This window comes from Lampetra fluviatilis, chromosome 13 (assembly GCF_964198595.1).
Source record: "Lampetra fluviatilis chromosome 13, kcLamFluv1.1, whole genome shotgun sequence".
Lineage (NCBI taxonomy): Eukaryota > Metazoa > Chordata > Hyperoartia > Petromyzontiformes > Petromyzontidae > Lampetra > Lampetra fluviatilis.
The window spans coordinates 5,689,057-5,707,725 of record NC_136287.1 but is presented as its reverse complement, the minus strand read 5'-3'; the positions used below and the strand labels follow the sequence as shown (position 1 = coordinate 5,707,725).

The 18,669-nt window shown below is 45.2% G+C and overlaps 1 protein-coding gene across 1 annotated transcript in view; it reads right to left on the bottom strand.

Annotated features, from left to right (window-relative positions):
- Positions 1–18,251, bottom strand: part of RASEF (RAS and EF-hand domain containing) — a 33,024-nt gene extending 14,773 nt beyond the window's left edge. The window contains exons 1-8 of the mRNA XM_078861867.1: positions 17,553–18,251; positions 9,187–9,336; positions 6,825–6,915; positions 5,475–5,570; positions 3,372–3,449; positions 1,831–1,946; positions 246–314; positions 45–135 (exon numbers count right to left, since the gene is read on the bottom strand). Of these exons, the coding sequence (XP_078717993.1) occupies positions 45–135; positions 246–314; positions 1,831–1,946; positions 3,372–3,449; positions 5,475–5,570; positions 6,825–6,915; positions 9,187–9,336; positions 17,553–18,043 (1,182 nt within the window). The 5' untranslated portion in view covers positions 18,044–18,251. The remainder of the gene's footprint in view (positions 1–44; positions 136–245; positions 315–1,830; positions 1,947–3,371; positions 3,450–5,474; positions 5,571–6,824; positions 6,916–9,186; positions 9,337–17,552) is intronic.
- Between the last annotated feature and the right edge of the window lie 418 nt (positions 18,252–18,669).

Below are 18,669 nucleotides of genomic sequence, written 5' to 3'. Positions count from 1 at the left end.
GGCATATTATAAACTGGATAAAGATTTTTTTGTTTTATTCTTACATTGGAAGCTGATCTTCTTTGGGACGAAAAGCTGCTTTCCACCACGGACCTCATACCATCGTTGCTGTCTTGAATTTTCCGGTTCGTTGCCCTGGGAGAGGGAAAATGTGTTCAGGGTTGATCACACCACTCCACAAATGCCATTTGCAGCATCGACATTATGCGAGGCACGAGCGCACGCGGTAATGGGCGGTTTCTCACTGGAGGACTTCGATTTGTCGAAGAAGCCCGATCCTCTCCTCCGCCAGCTCTTTAATTGTCATCTGCTCCCTGGAAATGACAGATAAAAAAGAATATTTGCTATTAAAAACGACACGAAAGAGAAGAGAGTGAAGCTCTCTGGAGGCCATACACCTCTGCGTGTGCCACAGATGGCCCCGTCAGAACCGTGCCCCTGCTATGACGAGCCGTGAAAAGGGGGATAAAGTTAGCACGTGTACTCCAGCAGAAGCAATTAACTCAAAAAATCCCACGCAGCAGGATAATGTCGGAGGGTGGGCTCTTAACTCTCTCTCTCTCTCTGTTTCCACGACCCAGTCTGTGACCTGTAAAAGGGCAGCGTGAAGCTTCGTGCGCCGCAAGGACAAATGAAAGCGCGAGCCCTAAAGCACTCGGCTTGGTTGGTAATGAGCGTGTACCAGTGGTGAATGTGGTATTTGTTGCCTTGCGTATGATACACACTCAGGGAAAGAAGGCGCATCATGCCACTTACATAGCGTAGCTCCTGCCAGATCCATATTATGATGTAAGACTTCAGATAGCAGCCATAGCCTAATGATAGATCAATTGCCATCTAATCTTTATCCCCACTCATAATCCATTATTTAATATAGAGCACTCTTGGCAATAACATCTTGTAAGCTCGCAGCATTGGTTAAAACTGGTCTGACTCTGCTCATGAGACCCTGAACATCAAACCTTTTCCAGAGTTTGCTTGCTTAAAGAATTGCTGCTGGATAAAGTGGATCTGGAAAGCCAATCGGATGACAATCTAATTATTTTTTCATACACGTGCAGAAACAGAACCGAATTCAGTAAAAATTTGCATTCCAATACGTAATATTTTTTGTCATGTTATAGTTAACAACATAGTTGACATTGAAATGTGAAAAGTATGCACATTTATGGTTTTGGATGTGGGTTCGGAATCAAGATGTATTTATTTCAATACGTTTAGCGATACAAAAACGTACACATATATATGTACGAGCACGAGCCGGTAACATCACGAGGATAAATGATAGCCAACAAACGACACTGGTCGAGGAATGGCACTCAGAGGGGCAAACACAACCCAGAGGATGACCACTGTGGAGATAGAGCGATGAGACCAATCCTGCGATGATGATGATGATGATAAAGACTATAAAACAAATTTTTTTTTTATTTACCAGGTAAGGCCCACTGAGTTATATAGCTGTTTGTCAGAAGCCACCTAGCCACACATGATAGTTCAATGAAATGGTTTAATCGTGTAGGAATATAAAGCAGACAAATACTCAAATCGCATGTTTCTAAATGTGGAGGGGAAACCTGGAGAAAAATCCACACGACCACTGGGAGAGACACATGCAAACTCCAAATATACAGGCGTCAGTGTTGGGATCGAACCCACGCCCATCTTGCTTAGGAGGCGAGGCAGATAACATCTCGGATTATTAAGAACAGCTAATCAACAAAAAAGGCACCTGAGCCGGGAATCAAACTCAGGGACTTTTTGCTTGGAGGCACAAGTGTTGCCGCCGTGCCGCCCATGACGATCATTGGGTGCTCTGATTCCATTTACTGTTCGAATGTGAGCGTCCGGGTCGTCATCTCCATCTTGACGGAGTCCAGCTCGCTCTGGATGACCAACACGTTGGTCTGGGCCTCCAGAAGATTCTTCTTTAACTTTTGATTTTCCTAAGGAGGGAATGACATCGTATACAATACCATCACTGCAGCAAAAAGACAATGTTTATGTTATGTTATCTGAATATATAAATGGTAAAGGCGCAGCCTTGCAACTTCTTGTTCGTGTCACTATTGGCAGGCAGGAGGGCCTCCACGAGAAGCAACTCCAGACCACATTCTCTAGAGGGCATCTGGCCTACTCCTCTCCATGCTGGCCAGACGGTGGGAGCCCCCCACACTTTACCCCACCAAAACACACAACTTGTCGTTCGACTAACTGTGGTGCGCCTGTTTATACCACTGGGTGCAAATATTTGAAGCAAATTTCTGTTGCAGGAAAACAAACCACCTATTAGCCGACATGCAAACCAATGCTATTTATGTAAAACACCTCAACACGTGTTAATATGTTAATATACGTTATATACAGGGTGCTTACAAAAATGTTAACACTTGTATGGCATCATCGTTTTTAATGGGAAAAGAACAGATAATACACTGTAACTTGATAACAAATGTATGTTACTCGCTTCAAAAAGCCAAATAGTCTGCAGTTGTTCGCCATCATTGTCAACACATTGCCTGGAATCTTCTCCAGGTGGTCTCCAGAGCCGGGAGACATATTTCTCGTGATGTTGTTGCAAATTCTCAGAAGTGTTAAAAAGAAAATGCTTGTACCAGTGATTTTCGTTGCTTACGTTTTCATTCTCAATAAGGTTTGTTTAGATTTCACATCTCAAATTATTTGCTCTTCCCCTCAACGCTACCCCTCCTGGCATGCTCTCAGCGCCATGTCATGGGAGAAGGAATCCATTCAGGGATCTCTCAGCGGCTGCTTGATCCTCGGTCAGAAGAAGAATTCCTTCAGGTTGTCTTTATTTTTTAGCTTCACGCATTCGGGTCGAACTTTTCCGCACAAATCTACTTGAAGACGTAACGCCGAGAAGAAATGCACTCAAGGAAGGCCGTTGGGCAGATGGGTTGTATAAGATTTTTTTAGTTAAATATATTTTTTTATTTTTACGTGGAGAGACAGATGTGTGAATAAAATATACTGTCCACTTTATCATGACAGTCAAAGCGATATTTTAATCAACTATTTGGAGAAGCTGAATGATGACAGATGTGCTGAGTTTTTTAAAAATATATTTTAATTCTCAGCGCTGTAATTCAGCCAAATTAGGTAAATAACCAATGTTACAATCGGGGCGTTATTAGGCAGTCATTGGCGCGTGGGTCTGAGACCACCACTATCACTGCACTTTGAGGACCCAGTCTCATCACAGGCCACTGCCTGAACTTGAGCCCAGGTTTCTCGACGATGCTGGCCCCAGCGCTCTGACCCTCGAAGCTGACCCACAGGTCTTTACTTTCCACGGTTAACGTTCAGTGTGCGTGAATCACACACGCGGAAGAAGGCCAAGGGCGACTCACGAGAGTGACCTCGCCCATTCGCCTCTTCAGTTCCATCACGTCCTCTGCTGAATCGGTACTCCTGGCAATGTTTTCTAACTGCAAAATAGCACAGGAAATACGTGCGTATTAACATTTTAAACATGTAGTAGGCTTTCGTGCCCAATATTATCCACAAGAAGGTTTTTTGGGGTTAGATCGCGTAAATATAAATGTGTCGTTAAACCCACCAACCAACACAGCCAATTGGCAAAATATGGCAATTTGTTGGCATGTTTTTGAGTCCTTGAATTGTAAATGTTGTGGGTTTACTCTCCAACACACCAGTATGTTGAACTAGTAACGAATTGGCATGTTTTGTTTACGTGACAAACTTTACTAATTGGCTGTGTCTGGTGGTGGCGGGTTTAATGGCATTCATATTTATGCTATCTGACGAAAAAACAACCTTTATTATGAATGTATTAACATGTTTCTATATACACATACCTACAGCATGGTGGCCTTTGTGTTTTTGGAGACCTCAGTTGTGTGAACATACAGAATTATGTTTACAATAATTATTAAAATAGCCTCCTGCAAAACCATCACTGAATGGAGGGGAAGCCTCCCCATGCTGTGTCAGCCATGGAAGTTTTTGACCATACTTCACCACCCTGGCCAGTGCCAGTTGGTAAAGTCGGGGGGCCAGGATCAGTAAAGATGTCAGAATAGGATTTATCCTCTCTGGCAATAAAACAGGAGGTGTGTTAAGATGTGTTAAGATGTTCAAACACCAAGAAAAAAGAAACCTTTGGCAAGGCATCAAGTTCGCATTAACCACACGAACTTGTGGCAAACAAACATGCTGTGATAATAGATGGCATTGTCTTTGAAACTGCCTACACCAGATATAGTCTTCTTTATGGGTCTTGTCTCACCGGTGTTAATCCAGAGAACGCCAAAAGGCGAATAGCACCGAGACAATGGCAAGTATCAGAGCAACGTATCGCTCGGGTTGAACAGTTATATGCATGGGACCTTTTTGGCAGTGTCAAAATGATGAAAAATATGAGAATAGGCTTTACCCTTCCTGGCAATAAAACAGGTGCGAAAAATGTTTAAACACCAAATGGCTCTTTGGGTCTTTCGGTAAAGTCACGTGGAAAATCAAATCAAATCATAATAGAATACGACGTTTCGGTGGCAACACAAGCAACCATCATCGGGTAAGAATGAATGATGAAACACAGACACGGAAACAACATAGGCATACACACATGCAGAGAGAGGTGCACACAAAGACACTCCGAGCGAGACACACACCAAAAAAACCTTCTCTCTTCATGTGTGACTGCCTATGTTGTTTCCATGTCTGCGTTTCATCATTCATTCTTACCCGATGATAGTTGCTTGTGTTGCAACCGAAAAGTCGTATTCTATTATTATTTTATTTTATTTCTTTCTACGTGACTTTACCGAAAGAACCAAAGAGTAATTCCTGCAGTCACGAAAGCTTCGAAACCAAATAGCTACCTATTGCAAGGCATTAACCACACGTACTTGTGGCAAAGCATACACACAAATAAGGTCTGATAACATAGACATCTTAACACCTGTTTTTATTGCAAGAAAGGGTAAGAGCAAATTCGTATATTTTTCATTATTTTGATGCTGACCAAAAGTTGCGAAAGATAGTCAAGACATCGCTCGCGCCGACGTCAGCCGCAGTCACAACTTGAACCGCTCTCGTCAGGTTTGCGACGCGGTTGACTAACCACTACACCACCACTCTCCTGCCATTACATTGATATATTCTACACATATTTAACGTATACAGTTCGATGCTGTAAATCAATCGTACATTATTTACGAGTGTTCCTCTCCCAAATAACTTGCAGACAGGTGACAGCATCCAGCTTTAAAGTGCTGTTGTAAGAAACATGAAAGGCAAAGATCCCCCGTATATCCGTAACAGACTTTTGGAGCAAGTGCTGTTAGTGAGCATCTATTAAGGCCAGAACAGCACTCGTGAGAAACATCAGACAAACAGACACACGCGGTGGGACTTGTTTATGGCCTCTTCAATTTTAAAGGGTTGGGGAAACACATCGCCTTAGCTCGCGGGTTTATCAATCTGTGCACCTGCTTCAGCTTCTTGATTGCCAGCTTCAAGTCAGTGGCTTCCCCCTCGTAGTGCCGTTTCAGGTCACCGATCACGTGCTCGGCGCGTGCGCGCTCCTGGCCGACGCAGACAACAAACACCCCCGACACGCTCGTCAACGACACCACCCTCAGAACGGAACAACGACGCTGACGGGCGACGTTTCGGGCCGTTGGCCCTTCTTTGTAGCAGAGAGAGAGAGAGAGACGCCAGAGAGATGAGCGAGTAATAGTTGGAGGAGACTGCAGGATAAACACCATGGGGCCCATGAACTAAGTGTCATTTAAAGATTGTTCTTAGATGAACGATGTTAATTTTAAATTCGCACGTGAACGGTTACCCTTTAGCAATGGACAACCCCTTAAAAAATGTAAATATGTGCGCATAAACTCGGGGCACTGGAAAGTGAAACCCCCATCTGCAGATCGCAGGTTGGTGCCGTCATTTTACGAGCTGGGGGGCTCAATGACTCCATGTTAGAGAATGGCCTGTGGAAGCAAAGATCACAAAACTACTTCTGAAATGTTTTCAATTCACCTCTTATCTATGCTAGGGGGTCATCAATTTCCCGCACAGCTGCTAGGGAGAGTGAAATGCTCATCGCATGGCAATCGAAGCAAGATGTTACATTTTCAAAGCCAGATGTTATCAAAATTAAAGCAAAACTACATTTAATATGTTTGGGTTTTTTGTTGCTGTTGTTGTTCATTGTGCATTCATTTAGTGATCAGACTGGGGGCACTCAACTCGCTGTGCTTGAGAACAAATGTTATAATCGCGGGTGGCTGAGACCAGATTCAAACCCAGGATCTCAGTGATGCCAGCTCAGGAGTCTGTGGGTCTCTCAACGAAGTCCGTGTGTGTTTTTTTGTGCAAGCAAGTCGATGGGGTGACCAGGTTGAAGCGATTTGACCGTTGGTTGACCGTTTTTCGGTAAAGTCACGTAGGGGAAAATAAATAAATAATAAAAATATCATACTAATAATATAAATAATTATATAAATAAGTTATTGATCTAATAATAATAGAAAAAATGAAAAAAATGTGATTTACATTTTTTCCCTATTACTTTTATTATTTACTTATTAAAAAATGTTTTTTACCTACGTGACTTTACCGAAAAAACCTAAGAGCATGAATCATTGCAGTCACGAAAGCTTCAAATCTAGAATTTGTATTCAAACTCAGGGTATCTTAGTGATACTAGCTCAGCCCTTTGACCTCTGAGCCACCCGGCCCACTCGGTCGCCTCTCGAAGCTGTCGAACTTAGCAGCCCGGTGGCACGAGGTTGGCACGGCAAGGCCGCACACTGAAAGCACCACGGTCTTACCTCTTTGCGGATCTTCTGTCCGTGCGCCTCAAGTCGCTGCTCCATCTCATCGTCCATCTCCCCCAGCCGTTCCGCCGTCTGCTCCTGAGAGCTGCACCGTCCCATACACACAAACGACAAAGATCCCCCGTGTAGCCTTTAACCGACTGTTGGGGCAAGTTCTGTCGGCGAGCACCTATGAAGGCTGGCATGGCACACCAGGTGGGTATCTGACACCACACCCAGCCACCTTTGTCTCCCCAGTGGTGACGTTTACACACCACTCCAGGTACTCATTTGAGGCCGAGTCAACCTCAGGGGAGGCCCAGGACCAGTTCAGATAATCGTCACCGGTGTTGGTCGTGAGTGGGAATCGAACTCGGGTCGTCCGGTTCGTAGCGCAGTGCGCTGCACTACCACTCCCCTCATACACCCATACACCCATACATGCACACACACATACGTAAAGACATACAGCATATATATACACACACAATATTTTTTCAAAACCAGGCAATAGCTCAATAAGACCACGAGTCTCAAAGGAGAACTGGGATACAAAAGAAAATACAAAAGCAGATACAGGGAAATAAAACAGTGGCAATCATTTATATATGTTTCAATGTGAAATATAAACCCTTAAACTGTACATCAGTTGAACGTTTTAAAGTATCATTAAAAAAATATATGAGATAAAAAAGATAGAAAGGATACCGGGAAGCAGTGTTAGCGCGCTGCGCTATGAACCTGGCGACTTGCGTTTGATTCCTGGCAAAGGCTAACATCAGTAGCAAGTGACATGTGAACTGGACATGTCCTCCCTTCCCTTCACCAACCTGCAACTAACTGAGCAGCATGGTGAAGTATGACAGAAAAAAACCCCATAACCAACAATGATATGGGGAAGCCTTGATCCATTGGTGGACTGAGACTGGCTGTAATTAATGAAGAGAATCAAGATACAAGTTATGTGAGGTGGAAGACAATGATCAAAAGCATTTGCATTCAGATTGTCTAAGCGATGTATCAAAATGATCACAGGGACCTGGCCGAGTAGGAACACGTTGTTTAAATGTTGAAAAACAGAGCTGCACCATTGTTCCAGGTCTTGTGACGAGTTATCGGTGAATGATTGGCTATTCACTGAAGGCCCAGGCAGTCATTAAAGTGACGGCTTTTCCTTCCGCTACTCCCATCGCTCACTGCCGGAACAGCACAAGCTGTTATTACTCGTTCATTTATTCACGTCATATTCATCATTTTACCGACTTGCCTGGAGAGAAACATAACTAAAAAACGCATTATGTTTTAGAGGTACATTTCTTAAGCCAACGTCTTTTGACGCTTTTATTTGACAACACTTTAATACTGTAATTGTGTCTCACAGTTCTTTTTTTTTGCTGCACTCGGACCGGTTGGCCACGTTGCTTTTTAAAGGGCGTTTCAAGCGGCCGTTAAGACAGGCTCTCGCGAGCAAACCCGCGTAAACCGTAGGGAATTACACCCAAAAGTCTGCACAGATGGGTTCATGAATCCGCTCTCCGCACCGACTTTCCCTGGCCACCTTGCAGCCCAGCGGAGTTCGGGAGTTTCATCAATCTACGCGATCCAGCCACTGTGGCGTTGCCTGCCCTTTGGGGACAAGAAGCAGAATTACTTTGGGGACCCCCCCCCCCTCACCTTTACATTTATAAAATCCTTAGTGATATTACAGATGAGATATAGACAAGAGAAAGAACTACTAGACAGATGAGAGACATGTGCACAAAATATCGAGGTGTAATGCACATGAGAAAGAAGTCCTGACGCAGGCAGCGATGAGAAGGAAACTATTTGGACACGTACGTAGGATGGACATAAACAGGAAAATGTAAAGTGTGTTGTTCGGGTAAAAAATGGAAGGAACCGGAAAGAGGGGAATACCTAACAGAGAATGGCTTCAGGATAAAGGAGATTGGTGCCAGATATATATATGCGCTACTTGAGCATATTGGCACAAGACAAATGACGAAATGTGCAGCGGACACCTACGGGGCTATCAGATGACAGACGAGAGCTACAGATGAGATATAAATTGCAGTGGCAGGGAAGAGCGTAGATAAAAGAAACATAGAGCGAAATGAAAGAACGAAGCTGCAGACAAGATAGATATCCAAGGAGACGAATTCATTCGTTCATATTAATCGCCTCTTTATGTTTATTACGATCCAAATTCAAGATGACATCTGGTGCATGCCCACCTATGTCCACAATTCTGGTTGTCCCCAAGCGTTTTTGCTCAGCTTTCGTCTAAATCACAAGCGCCTGCCCTGCCTGGCTCGAGCGCGCAGGCGTTGACGTTAGACCCAGGCAAGCGGCAAAACGACGCGCGCCGGTGTCGTACCGCTTGAGTATTGCCGCGACGCGCTCCGTCTCGGCGCCCTGCCTCTCGACGGCTCCGAGCAGGTCGCGCACGACGCGCTCGTAGCTCTGCAGCAGGTGGGCGTCCGAGGTGGCCACGATCTGCTGGTAGAGCTCCGCAACGTTGTCCTGGCTGCAACAATTTTTTGTGTTTTTTTTTTAAACAAAAGCAAGAGGAACAAAGCAGGTTATTAGGGGCCGTTCGTAAATGACGTCACGCGATTTTGGACGATTTTTGACCCCCCCTCCCCACCCTCGTCACACGGCGTCACAAAAAGTCAGACCCCCCCCTCTCAAATATGACGTCACAAAGCTCTGCCCCCCCCCCAAAAAAAAATTAAACATGCTTCAAATTGCTTTAAACTATTGTCATTGTAGTGCGTATTTAATGTGGCGCTGCACTCTGATGTTGTAGGAGAAAACATTTATTTAAAAGTCTATTTAATTAAGTAGAACGTGTTGTCTGTATTTATTTAAAGTTGCGCATTTTTGCGTGACGTCACATTTCTAAACCCCCTCCCCCCTCGTCACACATCGTCACAAATGTCTGACCCCCCCCCCCCGCTCCAGGTGCGTGACGTCATTTATGGACGCCCCTTATCCACTCCAGTACTCAAGACTCCACCCTACTACCATGGTCTACAATTCTGCGGTTACAAATATCTTTTGTGGTCAAATTAAGCCAATGCACACTACACGCACCTGATGGTTGGAAATCGCAGAAAGCTGTGCCCGTACAGGGGGTGGGGGGACGCAAGGACTGGTTTGGAGTGACCTTCAAGTTGTGTCCTTAAATTGCTAAATATTATCAGTAGAGGGCAGCAGAATTTCTCATTCCGTAAAGAGGTAACAATGACCCAATTCCAGAAAATGCATTTCCCTTAATCAAGCAATTTGTGTGCCAGCCTCCTCCGGTTATACATCTGGGCACATTCAGCGCAACACATCTAAAGGCACTTTTGGTCTGCGAGCATTCCTTCACTGTCACCCGAATTACAGCAGCGGCTAACAACATCATCAGCTCCTGCATGACTCCCTCCAACTTCACACCACGATGTTATCATTTACGGTGTCCGTGAGTCAACAGAGCCCTGGTCACACCATCCTATCTCACCCACACCCAGTGACAGCGTCATTGTTTGGAGCGTTCTCTCCTGCTGCGCTCTTGCACTTGTAAATAACAAGGGGGCAGTAAATTGGTATCACTGGGAATTAAAGTACACAGTCTGTTTTCTCCTACAACGCGTATTTTCACAACGCGAATTGGATATAACGCGATTCATGTATGATCATTTGTTTTTTACTCTTTTATCTGGCAACAAAACTGACACCTTTTTTACAAGGAGTCATGTTTGCATAGACCACAATACCTGCAGTCATTATGCAAACAAAAAACATAACTCTGATAATGTATGCACTGTCCTTGAAGTTGATTGGTCCACACCCGAGACAGCTTTCCTTAGAGCCTAGTCTCACATGGTGTTGGACCAGATGACGCCAAAAGGCGCACAACTCAAAGACAATGCACCATCAGAGTATGAGAGCTCGGGGTAAGCATTTACACCATTGGAACCTCACCATTTTTTACTGGCAAATGAAGTTCCAATGGCGATTCATGTAGTTCGGGAACACATTTTTTCACGACGCGGATGTGAATTGGACATCGCGCGATTGAGCGAACAGAATTATGCCGCTCGAGTAGGAATAAGCGGTTGGTTGTACGGCTGCCACGGCGCAGCGTCGCACGAGGCGGGATGCTGCTGGATGCTTCCAGATGCTACCCACGCGCCTCAGTCTTTGTCCAGCCTGCGTACGCATCTCACGTGTTTTGCCCTATATTATTTATTGTAACACGATTTTTGCACAAAGCGGTGTTCTTCAGGAACACAACTACTGCGTTATAGGAGAACGGATTGTACCGTGTTGGACACAGACACGTTCATTACACCGTTGTACGAATGTGTGAGTAGCAGGTCACAGTGCGGCAAAGTTCACTGATGTGCTGCTGTACTTCTATGCTCGGAACCTTCACCGAGCTGGTGTCGGGAATTGACAAGGGGGTGCGCACGCGTACGACTCTGCAGTTTGGACATGTAACGAGAAGAGACGGTGACAATCTGGAGTAAGTGGTCATGAAGGAACGATTGAAATGGAAACGAACTCGAGGTCGCACTGAGACGAGATGGCTGGATGATGGAGTGAAGAAGATTATTGGGAAAATACTGGAGGGACGGAGGAATGGAGAGACGGAGGAGGGATGCTACGATCGTGAGAACTGGATGAAGAAAAAAAACCTGTCAGAAAAATCGCTGAAGGTTGAAAACGACCTCCATAGAATGAGCGAACGGGAGAGTGAGCATGTAAAGATGAGGCCTTACGTTTAAAAATGGAAATGTCTCAACACATTTGGCTGCCCCTAATGTGTATATATACTGCTGTCGAGATTACACCGACGTTGACATTATATTATAATATTCCATTCCAATGGACATCATTCAAGGTATTCTGAGGACATTTTGCCGATATGTGAGGCTGTCCCTGACTTTACACCGCCACTACACTACACCCCCACCACGCTACAGCCACCGCCTTCCCACCCCCTACACCCCTACCACGCTACAGCCACCTTCTTCCCACCCTCTACACCCCCAACCCCTACACCCCCACCACGTTACAGCCACCGCCTTTTGGACTTTGCCTGGTAATTTCTCTCTCTTGTAACCCCTCCTAGCAATGTAACATTGGGTCGAGCCTAGCGACCAGCGCTGTTAGCCTCCACGCTCATGGGAAATGCCCACCTCGCCCCTTTCTTTTCTAGAAGCATGCACGCGTTTCACGAAGCCATAAAAAATACACGGACGCGCCCTGCGAATGTATTTAACCCATCGTAAAACCACGCGACGTCCATGAGCACATGCTGCGATTCCCACACCTATCTTCGTCGGCTACGTACGGCGCGAAAGAAGTCCTACAAACATGCAGTGCACACATTGCGAGGGCGAGGCATGCACTTTGGAATTGTTCATGTACACCGTTAGTTTGAACCCTGGCAGTGTTACACTAAGCGACAGATGAAGGGAACCGTGGATCCATACGTGTATTGTGACCTTATTTCAATTGGGGGTCATGCCAAAGCTCAGTGTGGGGAGGGGGGGGGGGCACAGCCAGCGTTAAACAAACGCTGTGCAGGATGAGTAACGACACGACCTCTGCGTTCACATATCAATGCACATTCCGCTTCCGGCTCGCATTCCCGTGTGTCTAGAGAGGGAATGGTTGCCACGCACATCGCCTACTGCAATTGTGCTCATTTCTTGATTCTAGATTTGAAGTTTTCGTGACTGCAAGGATTCATACCCTTAGTTCTTTCGGTAAAGTCACATAGGTAAAAAATGAAATTAAAATTAATATTGTTTAATTTTTATTAATTTTAATCTCATTTCTTGACTAACAATTTAGTAGGAGGGCTGATCCTTCAGCAGGGGGCATAGCCCCCTCAAGTCCCCTCAAGCCCCCTCTGCCTCTCTCCATGCTGTGAGGCTGTTCATGGATCAGTGGGGGGGAGGGGGGGGACACAAATCAGAGACATCAGAACTACAATTAAGAAAAGTAAATAGGTTGGGGCAGGACACATCACGAGATGGGATGAAGCCCCCCCCCCCCCCCCCCCCCGATCTGACTCGGCTGCTGACGGAGAGACTGCCAAAAGATTTCGATTTCAAGCTTTCGTGACTGCAGGGATTCATATTCTTGGATCTTTCGGTAAAGTCACGTAGAAGGGAAATAATAAAATAATACCAAAAAATAAAGAATAAAAATAATTTGTTTATTATTTTATAATTTCCCTTCTACGTGACTTTACCGAAAGATCCGAGAATATTTTATTATGTTTTATTTTATTTTATTATTTCCCTTCTACGTGACTTTACCGAAAGATCCAAGAAGACTGCCAAAAGAGTTAAGACGTGCAGTAGGATGACCGCTGCGTGGAGATGGGATGATGATATCAGTTCTTTGAGCAGGGGGAGTGAGATGGATGGGAACGAGGTGAGCAAGCCCTCATCCAGCAGTGGATATACAATGGGTTATCATCATTATTATTTTATTTTTTGTCCGTGCAAGCTCATGCATTGGGCATTTTGCGGAGGTCTTTTCTTGCAGCTGTTTCAGATGTACTGTATTATCCATTTCACGAGCATAATGAGAATTCTATAATAATGATGATCAACTGCAGCAACTTCAAATGGAGTAAAAACATTTAAATTATGAAAAGTGGCGACTATCTTGATCAATCATCTGTAAAGTCTGGGGTTTTTTTCTCTTCTGAAAAGACAATCTGGAATATTGCCTTCAAATCCCCAAGTGCAACAAGCAAACCTTTGTAATCCATGCTGCATCTATCCAATTAATACATAAATTCCAGCAGTGAATTGAAATGTTAAATATTTTCCAAGTGTTATATTAACTCACAGAGCGTGCTGCCATCTGTCCAAGTGCTGCCCATATATCTATTTTTAAGGATCTTTTATGTGTTTTGTTGATCGTGAGAAAATTACCAAGTGTGGTGTGATGTTTGCTTTACTATGTCTGTGTACTGACAGATCACTGTTGCGTGGTTTCCAGATTCATATTTTAGTCAGATTGTGCCCATATTTGTATATTATTTTATGTAAATGACTATGAATATACAATTACGTGTTTGAAAAATCCAACATTCCGCATTTTAAACATTTTCACAGTGACCCATACAGACTAAACATTTAACATATTTTACTGAATTAGGTGAGTAAAAAAAACGTTATTTAACAATTCCGAATCTGACATTGTTATTTTGGGAGTCGGGTTTTCTGACCCAAAAGCAAACATATATGTTGGACTTCTTTCGCACCGTACGTAGCCAACCGTGCAACAACAAACTACATCAGTCTATCATCCACAAGCGATGCTGCCGTGGTGACATGGTTTGCACACTTCATTTTGCAATCCGGAGCTTGCCAGTTTGATCTCCCGGTGTGGCCCTTAAAACAAAGGACACGTCAGTTTAAGTGCTCCCGCTTCTGTTCACCCAGTAGTACAGTGAGGGAAAAAAGTATTTGATCCCCTGTTGATTTTGTACGCTTGCCCACTGACAAAGAAATGATCAGTCTATAATTTTAATGGTAGGGTTATTTGAACAGTGAGAGACAGAATAACAACAAAAAAATCCAGAAAAACGCATGTCAAAAATGTTATAAATTGATTTGCATTTTAATGAGGGAAATAAGTATTTGACCCCCTCTCAATCAGAAAGATTTCTGGCTCCCAGGTGTCTTTTATACAGGTAAAGAGCTGAGATTAGGAGCACACTCTTAAAGGGAGTGCTCCTAATCTCAGCTTGTTACCTGTGTAAAAGACACCTGTTCATAGAAGCAATCAATCAATCAATCAGATTACAAACTCTCCACCATGGCCAAGACCAAAGAGCTCTCCAAGAATGTCAGGGACCAGATTGTAGACCTACACAAGGCTGGAATGGGCTACAAGACCATCGCCAAGCAGCTTGGTGAGAAGGTGACAACAGTTGGTGCGATTATTCGGATATGAAAGAGACACAAAAGAACTGTCAATCTCCCTCAGCCTGGGGCTCCATGCAAGATCTCACCTCGTGGAGTTGCAATGATCATGAGAACGGTGAGGAATCAGCCCAGAACTACACGGGAGGATCTTGTCAATGATCTCAAGGCAGCTGGGACCATAGTCACCAAGAAAACAGTTGGTAACACACTACGCCGTGAAGGACTGAAATCCTGCAGCGCCCGCAAGGTCCCCCTGCTCAAGAAAACACATGTACATGCCCGTCTGAAGTTTGCCAATGAACATCTGAATGATTCAGAGGCCAACTGGGTGAAAGTGTTGTGGTCAGATGAGACCAAAATTGAGCTCTTTGGCATCAACTCAACTCGCCGTGTTTGGAGGAGGAGGAATGCTGCCTATGACCCCAAGAACACCATCCCCACCGTCAAACATGGAGGTGGAAACATTATGCTTTGGGGGTGTTTTTCTGCTAAGGGGACAGGACAACTTCACCGCATCAAAGGGACGATGGACGGGGCCATGTACCGTCAAATCTTGGGTGAGAACCTCCTTCCCTCAGCCAGGGCATTGAAAATGGGTCGTGGATGGGTATTCCAGCATGACAATGACCCAAAACACACGGCCAAGGTAACAAAGGAGTGGCTCAAGAAGAAGCACATTAAGGTCCTGGAGTGGCCTAGCCAGTCTCCAGACCTTAATCCCATAGAAAATATGTGGAGGGAGCTGAAGGTTCGAGTTGCCAAACGTCAGCCTCGAAACCTTAATGACTTGGAGAAGATCTGCAAAGAGGAGTGGGACAAAATCCCTCCTGAGATGTGTGCAAAGCTGGTGGCCAACTACAAGAAACGTCTGACCTCTGTGATTGCCAACAAGGGTTTTACCACCAAGTACTAAGTCATGTTTTGCAGAGGGGTCAAATACTTATTTCCCTCATTAAAATGCAAATCAATTTATAACATTTTTGACATGCGTTTTTCTGGATTTTGTTGTTGTTATTCTGTCTCTCACTGTTCAAATAAACCTACCATTAAAATTATAGACTGATCATTTCTTTGTCAGTGGGCAAACGAACAAAATCAGCAGGGGATCAAATACTTTTTTCCCTCACTGTATATGTATCTACACCGCAGTTCGTCCATAGAGAGGTGACATGAGGTGGCATACAGTGTGGGTAATGCCACATCTTCCGAAATGCTTAATCAGCATAGAAGAGTAGGCCAAATATCCTCTATATGGGCTATTTTGAGCTTCCTCTGGACAACATACAGCGTGCTTAAAAAATATTTTAACACTTATATGGGACTATCATTTTTCATGAATAAAGAACGGATAATACACTGTAACATGATAACAAATGTATGTTAATAGCTTCAAAAGGTCAAAGAGTCTCCACTTGTTCGCCATCATTGTCAACGCGTGCCTGGATTCTTCTCCAGGTAATCGCCAGAATCCGGAGACACATTTCTCGTGGTGTTGTTGCAAATTCTCGGAAGTGTTCACACATTTTTTTAAAGCACCCTGTAGTTCCAGTAAGTGCAGCATCAAAAGCGATATACAGTACCGTAGTTACATATCACAAAAATCACTTGACGAGCAGTGTGGCATTCAATGAAATAGCATTAGACTCTTGGAATATTTTTCAGGCGAAAAACAGAAAATTGGCCTATGAACAAAATTAATACACATTTGCATTTTATTTATATGTGGAGCACAACACCAAGGTGTTAGATTCGTTGTTACCCACGACCCTTGGCTATGCTGGCTCTGTGCTCATCAGAGGTCGCAACCGGGTACCCGATACCCGTACCCGGCTGGGTACGGGTAGCCGTTTGCGACCCTGGTGCGGCCGGGTACGGGTAGGCCGTGAGTCACTGGTGAGTCACCGTTTGTCACTCATTTCGGGTAGGCTACGTGTACTGGTAGGGAACGGCTACCCGTACCCGGTCGGGTACGGGTACGCATTTGCGACCCTTTTGCGGCCGGGTACGGGTAAGGAATCAAAATCCGTTTGCGACCTCTGGTGCTCATCAACCCGGAGCGCGCACATGGTCCACGATGCGAATTGAAATTGTAAACGCCAAGAAAAACAAGTAAACCCGTAAAAACAAAGTTTTTCACTATAAATACTTTATATGCGTGGCATCGGGGCGGCTAGAGTCCTCTCGTCCTCTGGCTTGAGATGGCTGCCACCTATGGGTCAGATGATTGTCTGGCAGCATTAAACAATTGGTAATAAAATATTTAAAAAAAATTCCCTAAACAGTGTAAAATTTTGGAAATCTTTTTTTCACGAAAATGCATTGTCACGCACAACGAGTCTATGTGCAAAATGTCAGCTCGTCTGGATAACGGGAAGTGGGTTAAAAAACGACCGAAAGATTTGCACGGTCCTAAGCAAGCAAGCGAACTTAATATAAAGGATTTAAACAAGTAAACCCGTAAAAACAAAGTTTTTCACTATAAATCCTTTATATGCGTGGCGGCTAGAGTCTTCTCGTCCTCTGGCTTGAGATGGATGCCACCTATGGGTCAGATGATTGTCTGCCAGTATTAAGCAATTGGTAATTAAATTTTTAATTTGTTTTCCCTAAACAGTGTAAAATTTTGGGAATTTTTTTTCACGAACATTAATTGTCTCGCACAACGAGTCTGTGTGCAAAATGTCAGCTTGATTGGATCACGGAAAGTGGGTGAAAAAACGACCGAAAGATTTGCACGGTCCTAAGCAAGCAAGCAAGCGAACTTAATATAAAGGATTTAAAAAATGCCACCGACCCGTTCATCGTGCGCAGGCCGGTCAGCGTGTCCGCGAAGTCGTCCCACGCCGCGGGCTCCTCCTGGCAAGACGGAGCTCGCTCGAGCCTCTTGCAGGGGTCTCGGGGCGACCCGGACTCGCCCTTCACCTGGCCCTTCACCTGGCCCAGGGACGCGGCGATGCAGCTGAAGCCCTGGGAGAACTCGCGGAAGTCGATGGCGCCGTCGCTGTCCGCGTCCAGGTCTCGGAAGAGCGCGTCTGTCTGAGCCGGCTGAAGCCGCAGCTCGTTGCAGATGTCGGAGAATTCATCGTAATCGATGTCCCCCGAGTGGTTGGTGTCGCAAGCCTGGAAGAGTGAGTTCAGGTCCACGTCCTGCGGCTGTTGTTGTTGTTGCTGCTGCTCATGATGGTGATCGTGGTGCTGCGGCCGAATCCGATCACGTCCCACATTCGTTGTGTCCATGTGCCCATTCGTTCGTCGACTCCGCTTAGTTGAAGGTCTGTCTGCCATCAGGGTCGAGTTGGGTTTAACGCCGCAGCGTAAGGGCGATTGTCGTCGTCGTTGTTTGTTGTTGTTGTGTGCGCTGCGTAAATGCTCCAATGACTTCCTTTCACGCACGCGGCGGTTGGATTCACGTTCTGCGAACGCAGCCGTGGAACGGATCCACGTCGCTCGCTAAACTCTACAGCTGCTGGACTTCTTACACTCTTAGACAAACCCCTCCGACAGTACTACCCCCGTACACACCAGTTGCGCGCGAACAAGGCAAGCGGTACCGCTGTTGCAGCAATTACAACTTTGAAAACTGTTGCTTTCAAACTCGCCGTCTTGGCCGAACAGCGCCGTCAAATGTTTGCCTGTCTCATAAAACAGCCTCGGGGGGGGGGGGGGGGTGTCCCTGTCTGCCTCTATCGTAGATTTCCAGTTCAGCTCAAGCAAGCAGCAGCAGTCACCCCCACCACCCACCCACACCACTCTCGCCGTGTATGCGAATTAGTGACAATTATCATCGCTGAACGCTCGCCTCGAGCCAAGCCGGCGAGTCGTGGCGCTGCTGTTGCTGCTACTTAGGTGCAGGAGAGTGCTAAATAACAGCACGACACACGTGTACACACACCCACTCGCTCCTTGACGTC